General features: G+C 42.3%; 1 protein-coding gene across 3 annotated transcripts in view; it reads right to left on the bottom strand.

The window, feature by feature from the left end:
• Positions 1-19,347, bottom strand: part of RASSF3 (Ras association domain family member 3) — a 105,431-nt gene extending 86,084 nt beyond the window's left edge. The window contains exon 1 of one of the 3 annotated variants that reach the window (XM_041465663.1): positions 19,246-19,347. Coding sequence is in view for 1 of the 3 variants with exons in the window: in XM_041465660.1 (XP_041321594.1) it covers positions 18,999-19,014 (16 nt within the window). In the remaining 2 variants the exon portion in view is untranslated. Of the gene's footprint in view, positions 1-18,998; positions 19,160-19,245 lie in introns of those variants that run through there. The other 2 variants (XM_041465664.1, XM_041465660.1) reach the window with 2 other exon arrangements.
• Between the last annotated feature and the right edge of the window lie 333 nt (positions 19,348-19,680).

Genomic DNA, 19,680 nt, shown 5'->3' with positions numbered 1-19,680 from the left:
CTCAAGAGCAAAAAGATTGCACTTCTGGAACAGAAAACAAAACTTATTCTCCATTTCTGAACTGCAGTGAAGTTATTCCACACACACACAAAAAAAGTGCCCCGCATAGGTAAAATCCTAGATTTGACCTGCCCTAGAAATCAGCTTACAATAATTCATTTACATTTGATTTCCTACAGATCTATTGATTTTAAGCTTACTTGTGCAAGCCTGCAGCAGCTGTTAGATATCTCTACACATCGTGAAGCAGCACAGGGGAAAAGCAGAGGGCTGAGCCCCCAGCCAGCATCCAGCTCACAGCCCTGTGCTGTGCCACCCGCAGCCCCCAGAGCCAGGCTGGAGGGACAGATGCCAGCAGCTCCCCAACGAGTTCTGGCTGCTCCACCTGTTGCTACCTGCTCCATAAGGCCAAGCAGCCGGAGGGGTGTCTTGGCATTGCACAGAGCAACACTTACAGCAGCAGCAATGTGGCAGCAGGGTGGCTAGGATGGTGAAATGGCAGCTATGGCCTCTTTCCTCTGACAAACCTGTCCACAGGCATTTGAATCCCAGCTACCAACCTAATCCACCAGACCCAGTAAATTCTACCAATATTCTAAAAGCAGCTCAGGCTGTCTTTAAATTAAATTAAGTTTTCATATGGAGACCACAAAATGCAGCAGGCCGGAGTATACGCTGAATTCCCAACTTCTGAGGGAACAGAGCCAGAACAGGAATGGGATGTGGGTCTACACACATTCTCACACCTGGTTTTCCTTTTGTGGTGGCTTCGTAAAATGCATTTGAAATCCACCTTTGACAGAATAAAAGGCATTAGATATTACATTCAATAAGCACCTGGCTTGGGAACACATTGCTGCATACACTTCTGCACTGCAAATGCAATGGAAAGAAATAGCAAAATTTCTTTTTAAAAAGTCAAAAATCAGTCCAAAGTATTTATGCAGTTCCACTACGTGTCATGTCATATCTTGGGACTTCCACTTGCTTTGACTGTTATCCTCTTTCCAACATTAAAAACCTAAACAAATGGGTACAATATCCCTTCCACGTAAAAAACCAGAAGTGAGCTTTCACTTTTGTATGCAAATCCAATAAAAATACTGCTTTTGAAAGCATTTACTCTAGTGCCCTCTATTGCTAATTCCTCGAAATAGCCAGCATTATGGATACTCGCAAAGCAGCACTTCCTTTTGTTTTCCTTTTAGGAGAAACACAATGAAAACACAACAGGAAAGAAAAGTATACTTTAGGTCTCTCTGTCTGTGCACTCCCAGAACTGTGAGTTCCTGACCCGGCCTGACTTAACAAACTCCCTCTTCTTGATGGAATTAGTAACAAACAAGAGTTTCAAGTTCACAGAGGAGATGAATCATAGAAAAACAGTCCTGAGAGCTCAGAAGATCTCCCTACTTTACCTGGGCACAACACTGGATTAGGAGTTAATTCTGAGTAGCTGCTGCAGGATCAATGGTCACTCCATTAGAGGGGTGAAACAGCAATTATATCCTACCAGGACAGAAGCCAGACCTTTAACTGACAGATCACATGAAATTTAAAAGCTTGGACTCTCTGCCAAACAAAACCTGCAGTCTCTTCTGTTTAAATGTGAGATGAGAAAAAAAGTTGACTCAAACCCATCAAATTAAATGAAGTTTAATACAGAAAGAGTTGCACTTGTGCAGATCAACCCTCACACTGGATACAGCTCAATTCTAAACCTGCTTTTGCATGCTGCATCCAAGCTTGGTCTATGTTTACATCTCAAGCTCTAACGTTACATTATCTCTTTGAAACAGGTAATTCCACACGACTAATTCATTAATGTTACTCTTCATAAATGACCAATTCACAGCTTTTATTTCAGGTGTTATGGGTCACCATGCCAGCCCTGATAGTGAATCTTGAAGCAGCTGTACTGGAGAGGTGCTTAGCTAAATGCACAACAGTTGGTCATCATCTTCCACTCATCCTCCTACTAGTGCTGAGGGCAGCAGAGAGGTGCAGTGGAGAGAAACAGCATCTTCCAACTGCTTTTGCTTGACATTGGCAAAAGAAACAAGAAATGTAGCATCAACAAGAGATGTAGAGCTTCAGAGCTACAGTTCCCAAATGCCTCTATGCTCTGTGTATCGTCTGTGTTAGGACAAAACCCTCTCCATCACTCCCAGAGGTGGGCACTCTCCTTCTCAGTCCCCCTTCAAGCTCTGCATGCTCAGCCTGCAAGGGCCACACTGACCCCAGATCCTGCAAGGGCTCCAGTGAACTGTGGGGATGACCAAGAGAACTTTTTTCAGCTAAAAGCACAGGAGACTTATAGGTGCTCCCTGGAAAGTTACAGCAGGAGCCTGACCATAGGGACTGCATAGGTGTCACACACCCCTGGCCTCAGGGAGACAGGGAGGCAATGGCTTTCACCAGCTGGGTTTTGACAAGAACACTGAAACGCAGTGACACTGTTCATTAATTTCCCAGCTATCTAGTCTCCCAAATGAAGGCATGCTGCCTCTACACACCCAAGCTATTGCCAGAATAGTCCAATTGAAGAGGTCACAGAAGGACATGGGCACTTACAGCATAAGCCATCATATGTTAGTTGGCCAAATATGAAAACAAAAAAAATTAATTTACAAATATTTTAACCTAAGACAATCTAAGTTGACATACTGAACTAACATTGGCCTCTCATCCCATATGTGTTATAGATCTCTTTTGTCAGTTGGATAAATTTTGAAGAGACAGATGAAAGGTTGAGTTTTTGTACTGCATGATCAATTAAAGCTTTATATGTTAATTCTTTGAGGAGTTTAAAGCATATCATAAACATAAACATGTAATAAAAATATCATAAAGCAAGTTTAAGGCATATCATCATACCCATGTAAAGATTTCCACTTATATTCCATAACACATATTCTTACATGAATGTAATTTAATATTGGATGCTTAGCCATTCTGACCAAAGGTCTTTTGAAATCAATAAAAATATTCTAACTTTAACATTAGAGAAGGACTAAAGGAGTAACTCAGTAGAGCAGAAAAGCTGCAAAAAATGTCAGTCAACAGCAAAGGGTAAAAAGCAACTTCTGGCTGCCTGAAATACATTGGCAGTTTAAGATTCTGTTAATAAATTCTCACTTTCTGCCCTCTGAAAGAACCTTCCGAAGTACCTAGTAAAAACAGTAGCTCAAAATGATGAGAATTCTCACCAGATGAGAGCTGAGAATAAAGGTCTTCATGAGCCAGCAGAATTTGGCAAGAAACAGGACACAAAATCACCCACCTCAGACAGACTTGATTTTTGTAGTTATTTATTTAGTGCAATGGCTGCAGAACAAGAAGGGTTTGCCCCTGGGGCAGTTTTCCAAAGTTAAAAAAAAAAAAATAGTCAGCAAGCATTGTGCTTTTTATGTTTTCCACAGAATAATATGGAATTGTCTTCTGAGCATGTCTAAAATCTGGTTTTTTTTCTATATAATCCTAAACAATATCATAAAGGTTTAAATCAATGCAGATCATAAAATTATCTCTTCCAGGAGGGTGCATTTGTTGCTTAAGGAGAAACTGGATGAAACAGTAACAGTTGTGAGATCTGAGCCACAAAATTATCTCAGACTAATCCTTAATTGTTAAAAATTATCGTAAACCCTTAAGCAAGAAGATTTATTTGTCTTACAAAGCTTTTATTGCAGCTTCAATTATCATAATATTGAATATTCTTAGTTTTCCAGACCCTCTTTAAATCTTGTTACATTCCTGACCTCAGCAGCATCCTCTGGTAATGAGTTCTACAATTTAATTACATGCTGAATTAAAAATAATTTTGAAAAATCCTTTTGTCTGCTTTATATTTGTCACCCCTCACCTTACTCCTCTACTATGAGACAGAGAAAACCGGAGTTACTTGTCTATTTTGAATTTTTGCATCATTCTATAGTCTTATCATGGCCCTTCATGATATTTTTTTCTAATTCCTTTGTCTTTCAATGTCTCTCCCTGTACATAAGCACTTTATCATGATAAAATTTCTAGTCACATGATGTGCCAGCATAAATTCTCCTAAGATGCTGTAGGAAAAATTCAAACATAATTCAAAGAAATGGAGGCTCCAGAACCCTAAAATCTACATCCCTTAGTTTAAGCCTCTTATAAAATGTTATGTATAAAATGCAGTTAAAAGATTATCAGCTATATTTAGTACATTCTGAACCGTGTCTAAGACATTTTTTTAATCCTTCAGTAAGTAACTTAATCAAAATCAGCTGCTGAAGAGCACCCGCAAATTTTCTTCCTTCTTTTAGAGCTTTGCAAGGAGCACATTAGCTGTAGGCAAAGTCTGTGGTGAACCATCCAAAAGTACCCATCCAAGGACAGGCTGAAAAGCTAAGAATTTTTAGGAACAGCAACCTAATTATGCTTTAACAGCTCTTTCTAAAATTGTGTCAAATGCACCTTTCTGAACACAGTGACCTACAACAGTACTTAATTCATTGTTACACTTAAAAAACTAATTTTGTGCTTTGGCAGATTTTGTTTCTGGGTCAAGCAGAGAGGACAAGGCATCCCGAGACACGGAGTGATAGAAGCAGAACAAGAACAACAAGTCTGAGGGTACTATGCAGAGGCACAGCGCCCACCTCTTGGGTCACATGATGGATGAGATCACCCAAAATCTATGACAAAGCATAACAGAGAACATAACCTCTGATCTTCCTAACATGTCCAAATAATGACATTTTCTCTTTTGTTGTTGTTAAAATGTTAATGTATCTATTAAAGCACAAGCGGCTAAAAATTATCAGTAAGTATTACTGAAAGCTTTAATTGCCAGCTGGGTTATTCATCTGTGGGGCAAGCCTAGTGACACAGAATTGTCCTGCTGGGCCATCCTGAATAAGAAATTCTGTTAGTGCCAGTCCTGGAGTAAAACCCACCAGAAAGACAGCAAAAAGTTGAATTCTAGTATGCTGGAAGCAAGGGTAAATCTTTGTGTACCAGGGGATGGTAGCCAATTCTGCTCAGGGTAGATGGTCAATATGCTCAGGGTAGGATTTTGTGTTGAACAGCTCTCTCAGAAGGACAGAAGGGCACCTTGGCAAAGAATTACCAAAATGTGGTGTTTCAGAGTCGAGGAAGTTGAGGAAGTGGATAATTCTGTAATTCATCAAAAACTAAAGGAAAATTCTGGACACTGAAGAAGGCAGAAATGTTCATGGACTCCAGAGTAGCTAAGGTTTAACTAACAGGTGTAACTGGCTGTCTTTGTAAAGACTAAAGAGCAATCAGGAGCTGTGTCTCCTCCCCTCTGAGAGGAGCATCAGGACTTCAGCTTCCAGTTTATGAAATTGGTTTCTGTAAACTTACAAGAAATTTGAGTTGAATTTTCACACTCAGATTTTTTTCTGCTTGGACTCAACCTTCTGCTGAAATGACACATTTCCATGAAACCCACAATTTTGTGCCAAATATCTCATTGCACAGGTAGCAAAGGACTTTTAGGGCACTTCAGATGCTATTTACAAATTCAGTTCAAAAGAGATGCTAAAACATACACTAAAATGATAGTAAAAAGGTAAATCTTATTCAAACCACTAGATGTAGAGGGAAAAGAAAACCAACCCATAAAAAGTATTACTTTTAAAGCACTCAAGAGTTCACCTCGTTTCTTGTTACAAGTCATGGATGCACTTATTTTTTTGCAATACTGGGGGAAAAGATAACTGGCATGCAAACATTTTCACATATGTGCAACCCAGCTAGCAATTAAAGCTCTCTATAACATTTATTGATAGTTTTTACAGTAGTAAAAGAGGTGCAGGAATGCTCTGATGTGTTATGAGGACTCAGGATGACTTCATGTATTAGAAGGACCTGAGATTACCAGTATTCCAAGGGAGGTTCAAAACTCTAGATTCATCAAGGAAAGTTTCATACAGACTTCAGTGTCCTGGGATTTTCTTCTGAATATTTGAAATCTGTGGACTTCTTTGGGAAGAAGTCGTGTGTCATTTAGACATGGGGCCTAAAAACCTTTCTGTGACAGATTTCAGATGGCACAACCCCTTTCAAGAGTCACAGATCTGTTGTCTGAAGTACAACACTAAACTGCTCAGCTGTGGAACTGACCCAAATTCTACCCCATGCAAATACAAACTTGTTATTAATGTTGCAGAATTGACAAGTTCACCATCCTGTTCCAGAGTCCCAACCAAAAGGAAACTGACCTTGTACCATTAGTCCCTTAAGAAGAACAGGAAGAACTCGGCTTCCCCAGCTCTGGCAGTGCATGTTCTTCCAGACCCCTGAGAACCAACCTCAGCCCCAGCCTTCACAGACCATGCTAAAGGGACGAAACCGTGTTTGGGCTTTAAGGGTGTTTGTGAGAATGTTAATCTGAGAGATGCAAACAGTTTTCTGCCAGGCCTGGTCAAGGACCAGAGCACTGGGTTGCTGTGAGGAACAATGCCTTTTACTGACTGGTGGGCTGAGCTGTACTGCATTTCAGCTGATGAAATGGAAGGGAAGGCAAGTGCATCACTGCTGAACACAAGCCCCTCTAAGCTGCCCATCACTCTGTGTGAATGAGTTAAAGTCTTTAGTCAGTTCAGTCTTTGCACAGCCTTCTAGATCAATTAACAGTTCAAGGCAATTTCAAATAATTTTCAGGAAATTATTTGAGTCATATTAGAGCTCTTATATACATACCTAAGGGAGAAACACAGCAAAAACAAGATACCAAATATCAGTAATGTGAATAAATTATGCAGCTGTAAGGGAACTCTTTGTCAGAACATGCCTGATGAAACTTCTATTGCATTTCCAGAATATTTTGACAGTTTTGCCTAATGAGCCTCCAAGAATGAAAAAATGCAAACAATTCCGGAGTGGAAAAGTTAACCAGTTCAATAGAAACAGATTTTTTTCCTTTTCTTCCTTTTTTTAATTTTTGTTTTTGCTTTCGTTTTCTTTAGCAGGAAAAAAAAAATCTGGGGAAAAATAGCAGCAGACTTACCAGGAGATTTCCAGAGAAGTTTTACTGTCCTTCTCCTCGAGCTGCTCAATGATTTAGGAAACCAGTAAAAAAACCGTGCTATCCTCCTGATGGTTTTGTTCAGATCATTTCTCACTGCCATGGCTGAAAGGGCTCCTCAGCTACAGCAGGAACAAGAGGCACATGTGTCCCGAGCAGAGAGGCGAGCCCGCGAACGCCCGAGCGAGTGCGCTGGCTCTGAGCTCGGCGTCAGCCAGCGCGTCTCAGGACCACCTGTTAGTCCTAAATCCCCTCCCTCTCCGCCACTCCGCTCAGAGCCCTCCAGACCTCCCTCTTTATTACAAGAAGCAGCTATTTTAATAGATGCTTCAGCTAAAGAAAGACCAATGCTCTGGAGTCTTAACCTGTTACTGTGTTTCCAATGATGTTAAGGCATGTTTTCTGCAGGAAAGGCTTTGAAGGGCTCCTTTGTTCATCTCTAGCTACCTTCTCCAGGCTGAAAACAAATAAACACCAAAACTAATAGGGACAAGTCCTCTTTCAAAATCCCTTAATGTAAATCAACAGAATTTCTCTGGAAAGAGTGTCTCTCAAAGACTTTCTTCTGAAGGTTCTGAGCAGCAAATTTAACAGAGATTTCTATGGATACACACGTTGTTCAAAATGCAACTTTCCTCTTAATGGATTTTAAGGCAAATGTAAGCGTCAAATCATTCACTGCCACAATTTACTTAAGAATTAAGCATCTATCAACATACTATCACTATACAAAGAAATTAATAGCATCTCAGTACATAGCCTACACCTGCTCCAATCATTGTATATATTAAATTGTTAATCCATGGATTCTATTTACTGCAATGTCCCCTGCAACATTTATCATGACTTCTAGTATGTATTTTTAAACAGCAAGACTGTGTAACCATTTCCCAAGGATGGTATGATTTCCTTGACTATGTGTCCAGCTTCTCACATTTGATTTGATTTTTTTGCTTCTGTTAGATCTGAATGGCAGAAATCCCTGGAAAATCAAGTCTAATGTCATTACAAAACAAAGGTCCTTTTGTATCAACCTTTAAAAGACAGAAAGTAAGGGCTTTGTTACACCAGCTATGTTCACAGCATACAGTTAATAAATCTAGAATTCACAATGTATTTTTCTACACTAAAATATGTGAAGTATTTAACCCCATTTTATTCATCTGACTTTTTTAACATACTGCTGCTTGTCAGGACTGAGCTACCGGTTTCTGATTGCACTTCCTGTTGTCAGTGTGTCTCTAAAAACAAATAAACATTTCCATTTATACTGTATCTGTCACAATTCTTGAGCCAGTGTCAATGAAACAAACAGAAGGCAGGACACAGACCCCTGGATTTTGTTTTGTTTGAGCCCCACCCTTTCATACCAGAAGGAATTTAGTAGCAAAGTGACAGTTTTAGCACAAGCAGGAGGTCTGTCACCCAATTCAGAACAGGCAAGGAGCAGAGTTAAAGGCCCAACAGACAACTTGCCCAACTCAGGAAATAGCAGGGATCTGAGTGTGTATTGGCATCTGCCAAATACAAGATCAAACAATGACTTATTTTTTTTCTGAATTTTATACATATAAAATTTAATGAAAATCAAAGTGGCATAAAAAAACCCAAAAAACCCAGTACGATTTCACAGTTTCACACCCTAAGTAAATATGTCACAAATTGACTAGTGTTGCAATTTGTCAAAGAATCCATATATATATATATATATATATATAGACTATACACACACACACACACGCACACATATATATATATGTCCTTTAGCAGGATCTGAAAGGCACAGGAATATTTTTTTTCACTTAACAGAAAATGCTGATGCAGTATCTTTATACTGGTATTTTATGAGGCTTAAAAAAATATTCAGTAAAACATATCCAGTTGGAAAAACATAAGGGGAATAAGGGGAAAAACTGACTTTGGTGATGACAATAACAAACCTGTGGATGTTTATACCTTACAACATTTAGTGAAACAAAAATAGGCAAGAGCATAAAACACTGTGTATTACTTTAAAGCAAACAGAACTTACTCTCTACAAAAAACATCGCTGGCATGAATCTGACAATTACACTATGCAACAAACCAGGTAAAACAGATGAGAACACAGTTAAACTGAACAATTCAAGTTAAACTGAACAGCAATGGTAGTTAGAATACAATCATTTCACAACTTCTCCATCACTTCACATTTTTAGGCCATAGTCAGGCCAAAATGTAAAGCTAATGAACAAAAGCCTGCCTCCCACAGCTCAGGGATCAGGGGTGTGTGATGATGACGGGGGCTCCTCTCCACCTGAACTGCTAGCTTTGGAATATGAGCCACTGTGCTCTGCACAGGAATGCACTGCTCTCAGCTGGACTCAGGAAAGTCCACAGCGTTCCTCCTAAGACAACTCTGATTCCTCACATTACACTGATGTATTAATATAGTTGAGAATTCACTGTATTAGAAAGGGAAAGGTACTACACAGGGCTGCATATGTACCTTTCAATCTATTCTGACAGAGAGACAGCACAGAGATACTTTCCAAGGAGGACAAAAGGATCTGAAATGTGAGCAGACTCAGACTCTTGATCCCTGTCTCCCTTTAGGGAAAAAAGCCATGTAAGGCTTTTTCTGCAACAGACTTCAACCCCCAGGTCATACTCTGCTCATCGAAGCGGTGTCTGGAGGAGGGGAGGGAATGACTGCTGCCTTCATTGCTGTCCCACCTGCCTGGCAAGGGAGGTGAGCAGCTGTCCCCTGTGCTATGCAGGCAGCCTCTGACCTCCACGTCCCCACAGGAGTGCAGAGCACAGAGCTCAGCGGGCCCCCGTGCAGGGCAGAAATGCCCACAGAGCCTCCACGTGTGTGGTGCCCCGGGTGTGTGGCAAGTCACCACCTTGTCAGGAGAGCTGGGTCCACCACACTGCTCTACATCTGCCTCCCAACCCACTTTCTGCATGGCAACCAGCTGGAAAGCAAAGGGGTGTCCATGAAACACCCAGCAGTTTGGACATGTGCCCGTCCACCCTGACCTACAGAGCTCGACAGACCAGCTCTGAGCAGAGGGGATACACAGTGACCCAGTGGCTGCCTACTGCAGCCCTCCCATGGCCACTGACAGCGCTGAAAGAACAAAAAATACCCCAAACTAACCTTATTGCTACAATAAAATACTCCCAAATGAACTGTAAACAACCAGAGGTGCTTGACTGGAAATATTCTCTTGGGGTGTGCGGAGTTCATATATTTTAAAAGCAAATTCTCTGCTAACAAGCATTTTTTAGAGGAACACAGCAGTGCTGAAATACATACAAATGAAGTCTAATAATCAGGAGGAGCACACACAGTGGTGCCAGATGTGGGGCAGATGCAGAACTCTCTGCTCCCAAGCAGAAGAGCATTTTTCCTCAGTGAGGACTTACTGCCATTTCCACTCCCCCCAGCTCTTAGGCGGCAAATGGCTGGGATGAGTAAAGGATTTCATTTGCTTTGACTTCAACTGCAACTTCTCCATTTAGTCTGGTTTCAGGAACAAAGATCCCCACACACCTGTTCACAGTAAGAACTGTGTGTAGGAAAAGCTGAGTGTATTAAGGAATATCTGCTTGTCTACACTGGCAAATGTCCCAATTAACTAGGCTGAAAATGAGTTTTTGCTTTCTTTGAAGGCAGTAATATATTTGGAAAACAAGGTGGTGTTTTTCCAACCAGTGTGGATGTATGTCACTACGCTATATGCCACACATACAGGCACAGGTCAGTACGGAGAAGTATTCACAAGCCAGCCTTCACAAGGATATTTTCCATATTGATGGAACTTGAATTTCCAGAGAAGAAAGCAGAGACTTCCAGAGCTCCATAAACTATTTCCCTTCGCCGTTTTTTTGTTTGTTTTTTTTTTCCTTGATAGAGATCTGGAACAGACTACAAGATTTTTGCAATCCAGAACTGGGTTATGCAGAGAAACCTGTACCTATGCACTGAAACAATGGAATGTGTGACACATATTTACCTAGAAATTATAAACAAAAGCTGCAACCTTCCTTAAATTCTGTTCAGCTGCATGCCAGAGTAAATTTTATCCAACTATCAAAAAAAGGGCCTTGCCTAACTAGTCCCTGGGATTCAGCACTACTGCATTACCATGACACTGTCAGGACACAGCATCACTGATTGCATATCAAAACATAATTTATAACATCGTGATGTGTGACAAGACTGTGCAGTTGCTAGGAAGTTAATAGAGAACATAACTAATGAAAGAAAAGAAACAAAAACCTGCTGTATTTGACTTTGAATCAGCGAAACTAGCACAATACTTCCAATTTCCAGCTCAGCTGCTCATCCCTCCCTAATCCAAATAAGCGGCTATATTTGTGAGCTTTCTAAAAAAACTTTGGATTCTCAGCAGCTGCATGTGCACAAAAAGAAAGGACTAAAAATTAAACAGTGATTGGCAATCTGCAATTTCCAAAACCTTGCCTCCTTTTGAAAGGTAGTAATTGAAGAACTGTAGTATTCAAACTGATGTGAAATACATCTGTTATCAGATTTAATGATCTATTAATGACTCTTTTTGGAGAATAATTTGATTTCTCCCCTTAAGATGTAAGGAGTAGGAAGCTTTCTTCTTAGCAATAGCTCCAATGAAACATATCCTGGATTTTGAGGAGGAAAATCACTGTTCCAAAGCATGTTAGTTCATATTTGATTAGTTCTTGTTTAACTCTACAATATATTACACTGTAAATAAATGACTTCCTGAATGGTTACACGGGAAAGAATGTCTCTTTGTGCATCCCAGCACATTTCAAGAAGCATATTTCTTCTTGATTGTTTTCACTATCATCCATTGTACTGTACGGTCATTCCCTGTTTTATTTCAAATACTTTAATCAGTAAAATTTGTTGTCATGTGCTTTATGTTGTTTTCCAGATGCTGGGAATGTGCAGAGGCAGGCAGGAGCAGCAGAGTACTGTGATGGAAGTGTGTAGGGAGGGCATTGCTGTGCTGGTGCACGGAGCATCGGGAAGGAATGCACTGTTTCCTGGAGACTGCTGCTGCTACAACGTGCTGCACTTGCTCCCTTTTAATGTCCTTTTTACAGCTTTACTCCATGTCTGCAGGTTTGTGCTCAAAACTAAAGCTGAATATAAGAGTATAAAGCCAGAAGAAGGGAACAGTGGTGTAATGTGAAAATAACAGATCCATGTTAATCTTAGCTTTGCAATAGACATTATATTAGTAGCAGCAAATTCAGGGCAACTATTGAACAGCCTTTAGGAAAACCACTTTTGTGTGTAAACAGCTACACTGTATAGCAGAGGAAAGCTAAAACTCAAGGCTAAAACTGGAGAGAAGATACTGAGTTGCCTTGTAACAGAGTTTGACACATAGGATTTGACTCAGCGCGTGACAGACCGACTTGCCTGTGGGCTTCGGGTGACTTTGTGCCAAAATTAGTAGACTTCTCAGTGAGAGCTCACAGGGAACTATCACTAAGAGAAAACTGATTGAGGCAGAAAAACAGAAAGGTGTTAAACTTTGCTAAAACAGTAAGTTTGTTCATCCTAATCTGATCTGCTTAAGACCTGATTATTTTTTAGGGTGCAAGCAAGCTGTGGCCCTCCTTCTTTAGATATCTGCATTGCAGTAGGAGTGATTACCTGCTGTTTGCACTTGAGATTAACAAGGGTGCACCTTGTACATCTCTTCTCTCTTAGAAGAGTAAGTATTTCTTACTTTAGCCATGGCAGCTACTAGATAACAAGTGAATGTTTAGAACAGGAGTATAAGAGAAAAATACAATACAAGAGGACTTTCACTGTAGCTCTTCATAATTTCTTCCAAGCTCCTATACTCACTGTCAGGCTATGGCACCCAAGCTTCTGCACACAATGCACTCTTGCTTTACTGAGCAAAATAAAAAAGGCATTCCTCAATGCTCAGTACAGTGTGGAGAAAACAGGGATGTCTAGCAGCTCCTAAAGCCACCCTGCCAGCACACTGCTGACCTGCATTTCACTGTCTGGAAGAAGAGATCATTCCAAGAAGGCTGGAGATTTCTGGTCAACACCACTTAACAACAGAAGGAAGAGCTGACTACAGTCCCTGTTCAAGAGCTGATCTCTAATGTTGGCTTGACCGGTGACCTCACGGGCAAAACATTACTTAATACATTGGTGCTTCCATCTCTGTCTGCTTGGCTCATAGCAATTCAGAGCAGGGACTGCTTCTCCCTGCCCAAGCATACTCTCTATTAAGGACTTACACTGGCCTCCTACTGCTAGTCCTAAATGCAAAAAGACCCCAAACCATTTAACAAAAAGACATATTATCCAGTAAAACCTTCAGTTTTGCCTTTGTCTCCAGTGTGTTACAATAACAGATACTAGCAATATGTATCTAGCATGCAGGCACAGCATAATTTAAAAGGCACCTGGATCATTACATCCCACAATGACCCAAACTCCTACCCAAGCAGTGCTAATCTGTTGTACTTTGAGCATGGGATAACTGTATAAAACCAGCATCAAGTCACAGGAAGCTCTTCAAAACTTTCCCATGACAACATCAAGTTCCTCCTTCGTTCCCCAGGACTTTCTCCAACCAAGCAGACAATCAGGAGTTATCACACTGGCAAGAAATGCCAATATTTTTACTACTAAGATCTTTGCTTTTCTGAGCACATCATTGCTTTGATGTTTTATTACACATCTTGAATACATCCAGGGTTAGGAGCACTGCCTACAGAAACACCTGTTTGATCACATCTCTATTAGCAGACCCTTTTCTGCTCCTGCATCATCTCTCAAATACTGGTGTGTTTGAAACCAAGCCCTATGGCATCTGTGGTCCTTGCCCCTGTGTGTGAAACAAAACACAGGGTACCTCACATCAAGCTGTCCAGGGCAGAGGAGGCTCCTGCCCACTAAAAAAATCCTCTGCAGGAGCTCCCAGAGCAGCTCCAAAGCATGTGAGGAAGACAAGTGGGAAAACCACAGAGCATTTTCAGAGCCTTTCTTTTCAGTGATGGCACATGAATGTAAGAGGGTGATTTAGAAAATTTTTCTCTACACTGCCACGCAGCCTCTAAACAACTGCTTGGATTCTTTGTAGTCTCTTAAGTTTGCATCTGAGTCACCCAGATGCTGAAGAACACCATAATTAATAATCAACCATTTATTCATGAGATGGTGAAAACAACAACAAAGAAAAGTGCTCAGAAACAGGTGAGAGTTTCTACATGGGACAGTGTATGGCTTAGGAGTGGAAGATGGGACTCACACTGTAAAATAAATGTCGAAGCCTGAGAAAACAGGATCCACCATAACCTCAGTGAGGAGTCACCACTCTCTGCAAACAGCAGAGGAAATAACTCCAGCTTTGAGCAGTGAGAACCTTGCTGTGGCTACAGAGAACACAGAAATGCCCCAGGAGGCAGAGAGGCAGTGGGGGAGAGAGCAAGCATTACTCTTGAGGAGCAAGCTCCACCAAAGCTGCTTCCTCTTTCCATCTCCACACCTCTGCCTTTCACCCTGCATCAGGCACAGTCCACTGCCAGTGCAGGACACAGTGCCTACAGCACTGCACAGGGATTCATTCTTTCTCCAGCTCTACCAGCCCTGCAAGCTCCAGCAAACACTCCACTGGGGACAGCAAACCACCCACACTCCTCCAAATGCAACAGGGAGGAAAATAGGGCTCTCTCTGAGCTGAGCTCCACCAGCAAACCCAAACTCTGTCACCTCCTGCCGCTCCAGCCCCTAAGGAGTCTGAGAAAATGTGGTCATTTTGGATTTAAAAGAAAATATAAAGCACTAGGGAAACTGTGCATCATAAAAAAAAAACTCTGCAGAAATAATGGGAAAGAGAAGCAGATTCCCACCATTGTTAGTTCTAATCTGATGCCCAGTGCTCACTCCATAGATAAAGCTTTCAGAGGTTCCTTCAACTCTGAACAGCTTTGGTAATTCAAGTAGTAAGTCTTGTAGTTTCAGCAACTTAACCCCCTCATTACATTCAATTAAACATGAATGTAGTCCTACTGCAGAGATAATGGACAATGTCTATTATCTTACTTAAGCACAATAAAATGTATGTTACACAAATTTGGTGGTCAAAAACATACTTTCTGAAGGAAAAAACCCACTAATCTCTGTTATTGCTCCTTTTCTCCATATTTCACTCTCTACGGGGGCATCTATTTCTTTGCTACTCCTGACAATTAGTAGGCATCTACATAATATATCCTTTTTTTCCCAAGGGTTTTGTGCTGTTGCTTCTGTTTTTACAGATATTTAAAATTTCTTGTAGTAGGAGAGCTATACTACATGTTAAAACATAATACCTCTGTTCTTCAACTGCACTAAAGCAGGAGTCTGCTAGTGAATATTCAGAGCCAATATAAAAGCATGGTAGAAATTGAACAAGGCCCCCACCAAAATACCCATTTCAGCAGAGAAAAAACAAAGAGAAGGCCCCAACAGGCCCTGACACTGTGCTATACACTTACCAGGGAATGCTTGCTCAAAAAACAAAGACTGAAAATTTGGTAAAAATAAAAAAAGATGTAGAGAAGAGACCATGTCTATCACTAAATGCAGGAAAGGAGCCACCTAGACAAAGACTGAAAATTTGGTAAAAAAAAAAAAATATGTAGAGAAGAGACCATGTCCACCACTAAATGCAGGAAAGGAGCCACCTACTTTTCATGGTACCTCCAAAGCATCTGCTTAAATATCTTTAGAAAGTATAAAGTGAAAGTCATGTAGGACCTATAATTTCTCTATAGTCTCTTAAGTGAAGAGTAAAACTTCTGAAAAGGTTTAATTCGGTTTCAACTGGTTCAATGGAAAAGTGTAAAATGCAAGGAAAAAGAAAAGTTACAGAAATTAACTAGGAAGTCCAGAGCAAGTGGTCCACAAAGTAATTCCTTTCACACTCCCACCACCAGTCTGTTCTCCAGACTATGAGGAAAGTAAAACTGCTTAGAAAATGTATTTCATAACCTGGCAGTAGAGGCTTTCATCCAAAGCCATGATAAATGCCTCGTTTTTCAAATGGCAAGTGACACGTTGATACAATGCAACAACCTCTTACACTACATAATGCTACACAACATCAATGAGATATAAGAAATGGAGACTACCTTCAGATTGAGAGAAAAATTGAATGCTAGAAAACAAAACCCACTTTTTACTGAACAACATTCCATTATATAAACTGGAATAATCCCGATTGCTTCTATTTCAAACAACTTCATGCAGAGAAGTCAGGTTAGGCAATGGAATTCTGCATCTGCACCAGGTTTTTACCCCAAACAACAGAGGTGAAAAGGTGAATAGCAGAGCAAACCTGGGCTGCTAAACCAATTAAGCCTCTCTTGAAAAGGAATCCAAAACAACAGCAAGAAGTCGGATACTACAAAGTATCCTTTCCAGAGGGATTTCATTACACTTGGCTTTCTTCCTGGGCTGGGGTCCAGGAATATCAGCACTGCCTTACTTCTTTTCAAAAAATAAATTGCTTTCATAATGTGCACCTTGTGCACTGCATTGAAATAGACAATCCTTAATCTTGACTTTTTTCTTCTGTTCTGATCTCTCTTCCCTGAATAACATGAAACTAATTTTTAAACCTTTTATCAGAAGCGTGAAAACTTGTGAATTCCAAACAAAAATCTTACAAAAGGCAGAAAGACCTTTTCTTGCTAGTTCAGGGAGGTGTACCCACTTTATGAGGTACATCAAGGAGCGTACAAAAACCCTAAGACAATCACAGACCCACTGAAAAATGGTAAGAGTAAAGCCTAACCTCTACTGAAGTTCAGCTCGGGAATTCTTCATATACACTGTGGGGAAGGAAGGACAGAGATACTCAAAGAAATCCCCATTCAATAGAGAAGTCAAAGGCTTTTCTTTCAGAAAAAAAGTGTGTATCTAAATACTTTAAAATTACTCCTTTGATGTGCCTTTTGACTGCTTCCCTACCCCAGGGGAAAGCTCTCTCGCCTTTTTATCCTCGTCACTACACTCACCACGTCTGACTTAGATCATGTCTAATGGCAATGATCTGGTGAGTCTGATCTGACTTCAACCAATACTGAGAGAGGGTAATTTAAATAAATATAGTATTTATGTCTTTGTGATTCAGAATCATGAGAATCTAGTAGATAGATCCCTCTTTATTACCAGATGCCCATCTGGAAGATGCTGTTTTATTTGGCTTTTTAGATGACGTTAAGTGGCTTCTGGAAAACATAGGTTTATTTGGGAAACTTTGAGCACTGTCATACCTTACCAGGCAGATTAAAATCTTTGAAAGGTATTTTTAACCTCTGCTGTAATCTCTGCTTTGCAAAGGATGCCCAAAGGAGACCATGGTATTTTCACAGAGGCCACCACAGATTTGGCTATAGTCCTGGGTGCATCCAATTCAGCTTTCAAGGCCAGTCTAGACCCACTTCAGCTGTTGAGCACAGCCGTGCCTGCTGCCTTCCCAAAGCAGGGGACATCCTCTCCTATATTCACCTGCTCACAGGAGAGCCTGTGACTCTGGGTGTGGACTGACATCAGGCCAGAGTGGATTTAGCGCTCAGCCAGGAGGGCAGCCAGGCACACACTCCTTCAGGTCTTCTGAGCTGTCCTGACCCAGGCCCTCTTTCTGTTGCCCTCAGACACTTTATCAGCCAGATCTGCTCACCAGCCTGGCTCGCTGGTTGTGCCTGCCAAGTGGGTAAGAACAGAGGTTCTCACAGCAGCCCTTGTGCTCTTTAGCTGGTGTTTCCTTTCATCTCCATAGCACTTTACAGCTTCTAAATATTATATTCATGATAGATCATAAAAGTTGAATGTTTCCTCTGCTACTTAAACAGCAATTTAAGAGAGCAGCTTGAACTACTATGCCTCATAAAAATTGAACTTGTCACAGAGGAGAAGAAAAAACATTGTAAGCTGTAATTGTTCAGAGAAAATGTTGCTGCAAGACACATAATCCAATGTGACACTTGAAGTTCTTGTCATGGAGCGTTTGATCATAAAAAAAATTTATTATTTCTAAGGTCTATTTTCACATCAGTGCACTACACATCCTGTCAGAACAAATAGTGCACTAATGCAAATGATAAATAAAAAGTATTTTCACAGCCAAAGTATTTCCATTCCAAGAATAACTGTAAAAATAGAGCTACTGAAAGTGAGTGCAACCATGAGAACTGTGTGTCATAATATGAATTATATTTGTCAGCAGAGGACAGTATGGGGTTATTACATCTCCTTAAAACAGAAAAAAATAAAAAGAAAAAAGGAGAAGACTGACCTCTCATTTCCACCCTGTGTTTCAAATACCAGCTGTTAAACAAAGGCTCAGTGATGTACATCAAAAGCGAACCACACACCTGAGCGTGTCACAGCACTAGGGATAGCACTAGCTTGCACTAGGAAGCGCAGCAGCACTGCAGCTGTGGGCGAGGAACAGCCAGCCAAGTGAACGTGCCCATGGAGATCCATGCTGAAAGTACCCTTGAGGTTACCGTGAAGCCCAAAAACGTGGCCAAAGCCTTTTCAATCAATCAAGGGATGGCAAAAGAGGACTTTTCATCAGCACTAGATTATGTATGTTGCCCTACTGTAAAGGACAGGAGCTAGAAGGTGAACAAATAGCTGTGTTTTAGAGTGTGGCGTTGGTAATAAAAGGGGTGCAAAGGAGGAAAGCTGCTTTCTATGCAGGAAAAGGAAAACGCGTCTTTGCCTACTAAGAACCAGAGCCCAGAGAGTGAAAGTACGTGTATGTACATGCTGTGTTCGTGGGACATGCGACACACTAACGCAGCTTTGCCTTGGGCTTGACCCTGCCGGCCGGGGAGCAGAGCGCCTGGCTTTGGGCAGGGCTGGGAGCACGCACCAGCCCTCAGGGCAGCACGCCGCACACCCTGTGACACCGTCACCTTCCTGCCGGCTGGGACGGAGCACTTTTACCTGGATCACCCTGCATCCATCCCCATGCCGGGCCGGTGTCCCAGCAATTCAGCTCCCGCTCGGCAGCCGTCGCGCTCCAACGCTCCACATGGCGAAACCCTGGCTCCCGTCGGGGCTGGGCGAGGAGCGCGTTCCCCGGCGCGGATCGGGAGCCGCCTCACCTGGCCCCTCGGTTTTGTGAGGGTCTCCGTCCCCCCGGCCCCGCCGCTCCCGGCCCCGCTCCCTGCTCCCCGCCGGAGCCGCTCACCGGCGCAGCGCAGGCCCTGCGAGAGGACGAAGCGGCAGCACAGGTCGCACCACGCTCCCGCCGCCGCCTGCCCGAAGCGGTGCGGGGGCAGCGGCGGCGGCGGCTCGAGCTTCTCCCGCCGGTCCCGGGCGGCCGCCGCCATGCGGAGCGGGGCGCGCCGGCCGCCGCCGCCTCTGCCCGCCTCACGCACACGGCACCCGCGGGCGAGGGGAGCGGGGAGGCGGCGGGGGCGAAGGAGGCGCTGCACCGCTCCGCGTCCTCCCCCCGACCTCCCAGTCCTGCCGCCGGTCCGCCGCCCCGCGCCCGGCTGGCACGAACTCCGCATCGTTCGGCATAACCGCGCTCCGGGTGCCGCGGCAGCCCCTGGCACAGGGGGAGCTGACAAGAGCTGGTGACGCGCTTCAATAGGTTCCCGTTAAAACGATCTGCCTCAGT

The sequence above is a fragment of the Pyrgilauda ruficollis genome, unplaced genomic scaffold, assembly GCF_017590135.1.
Source record: "Pyrgilauda ruficollis isolate IOZ18807 unplaced genomic scaffold, ASM1759013v1 scaffold19, whole genome shotgun sequence".
Taxonomy (NCBI): Eukaryota; Metazoa; Chordata; class Aves; order Passeriformes; family Passeridae; genus Pyrgilauda; species Pyrgilauda ruficollis.
The sequence above is the reverse complement of the archived record's forward strand: the minus strand, read 5'-3'. Positions and strand labels throughout refer to the sequence as shown.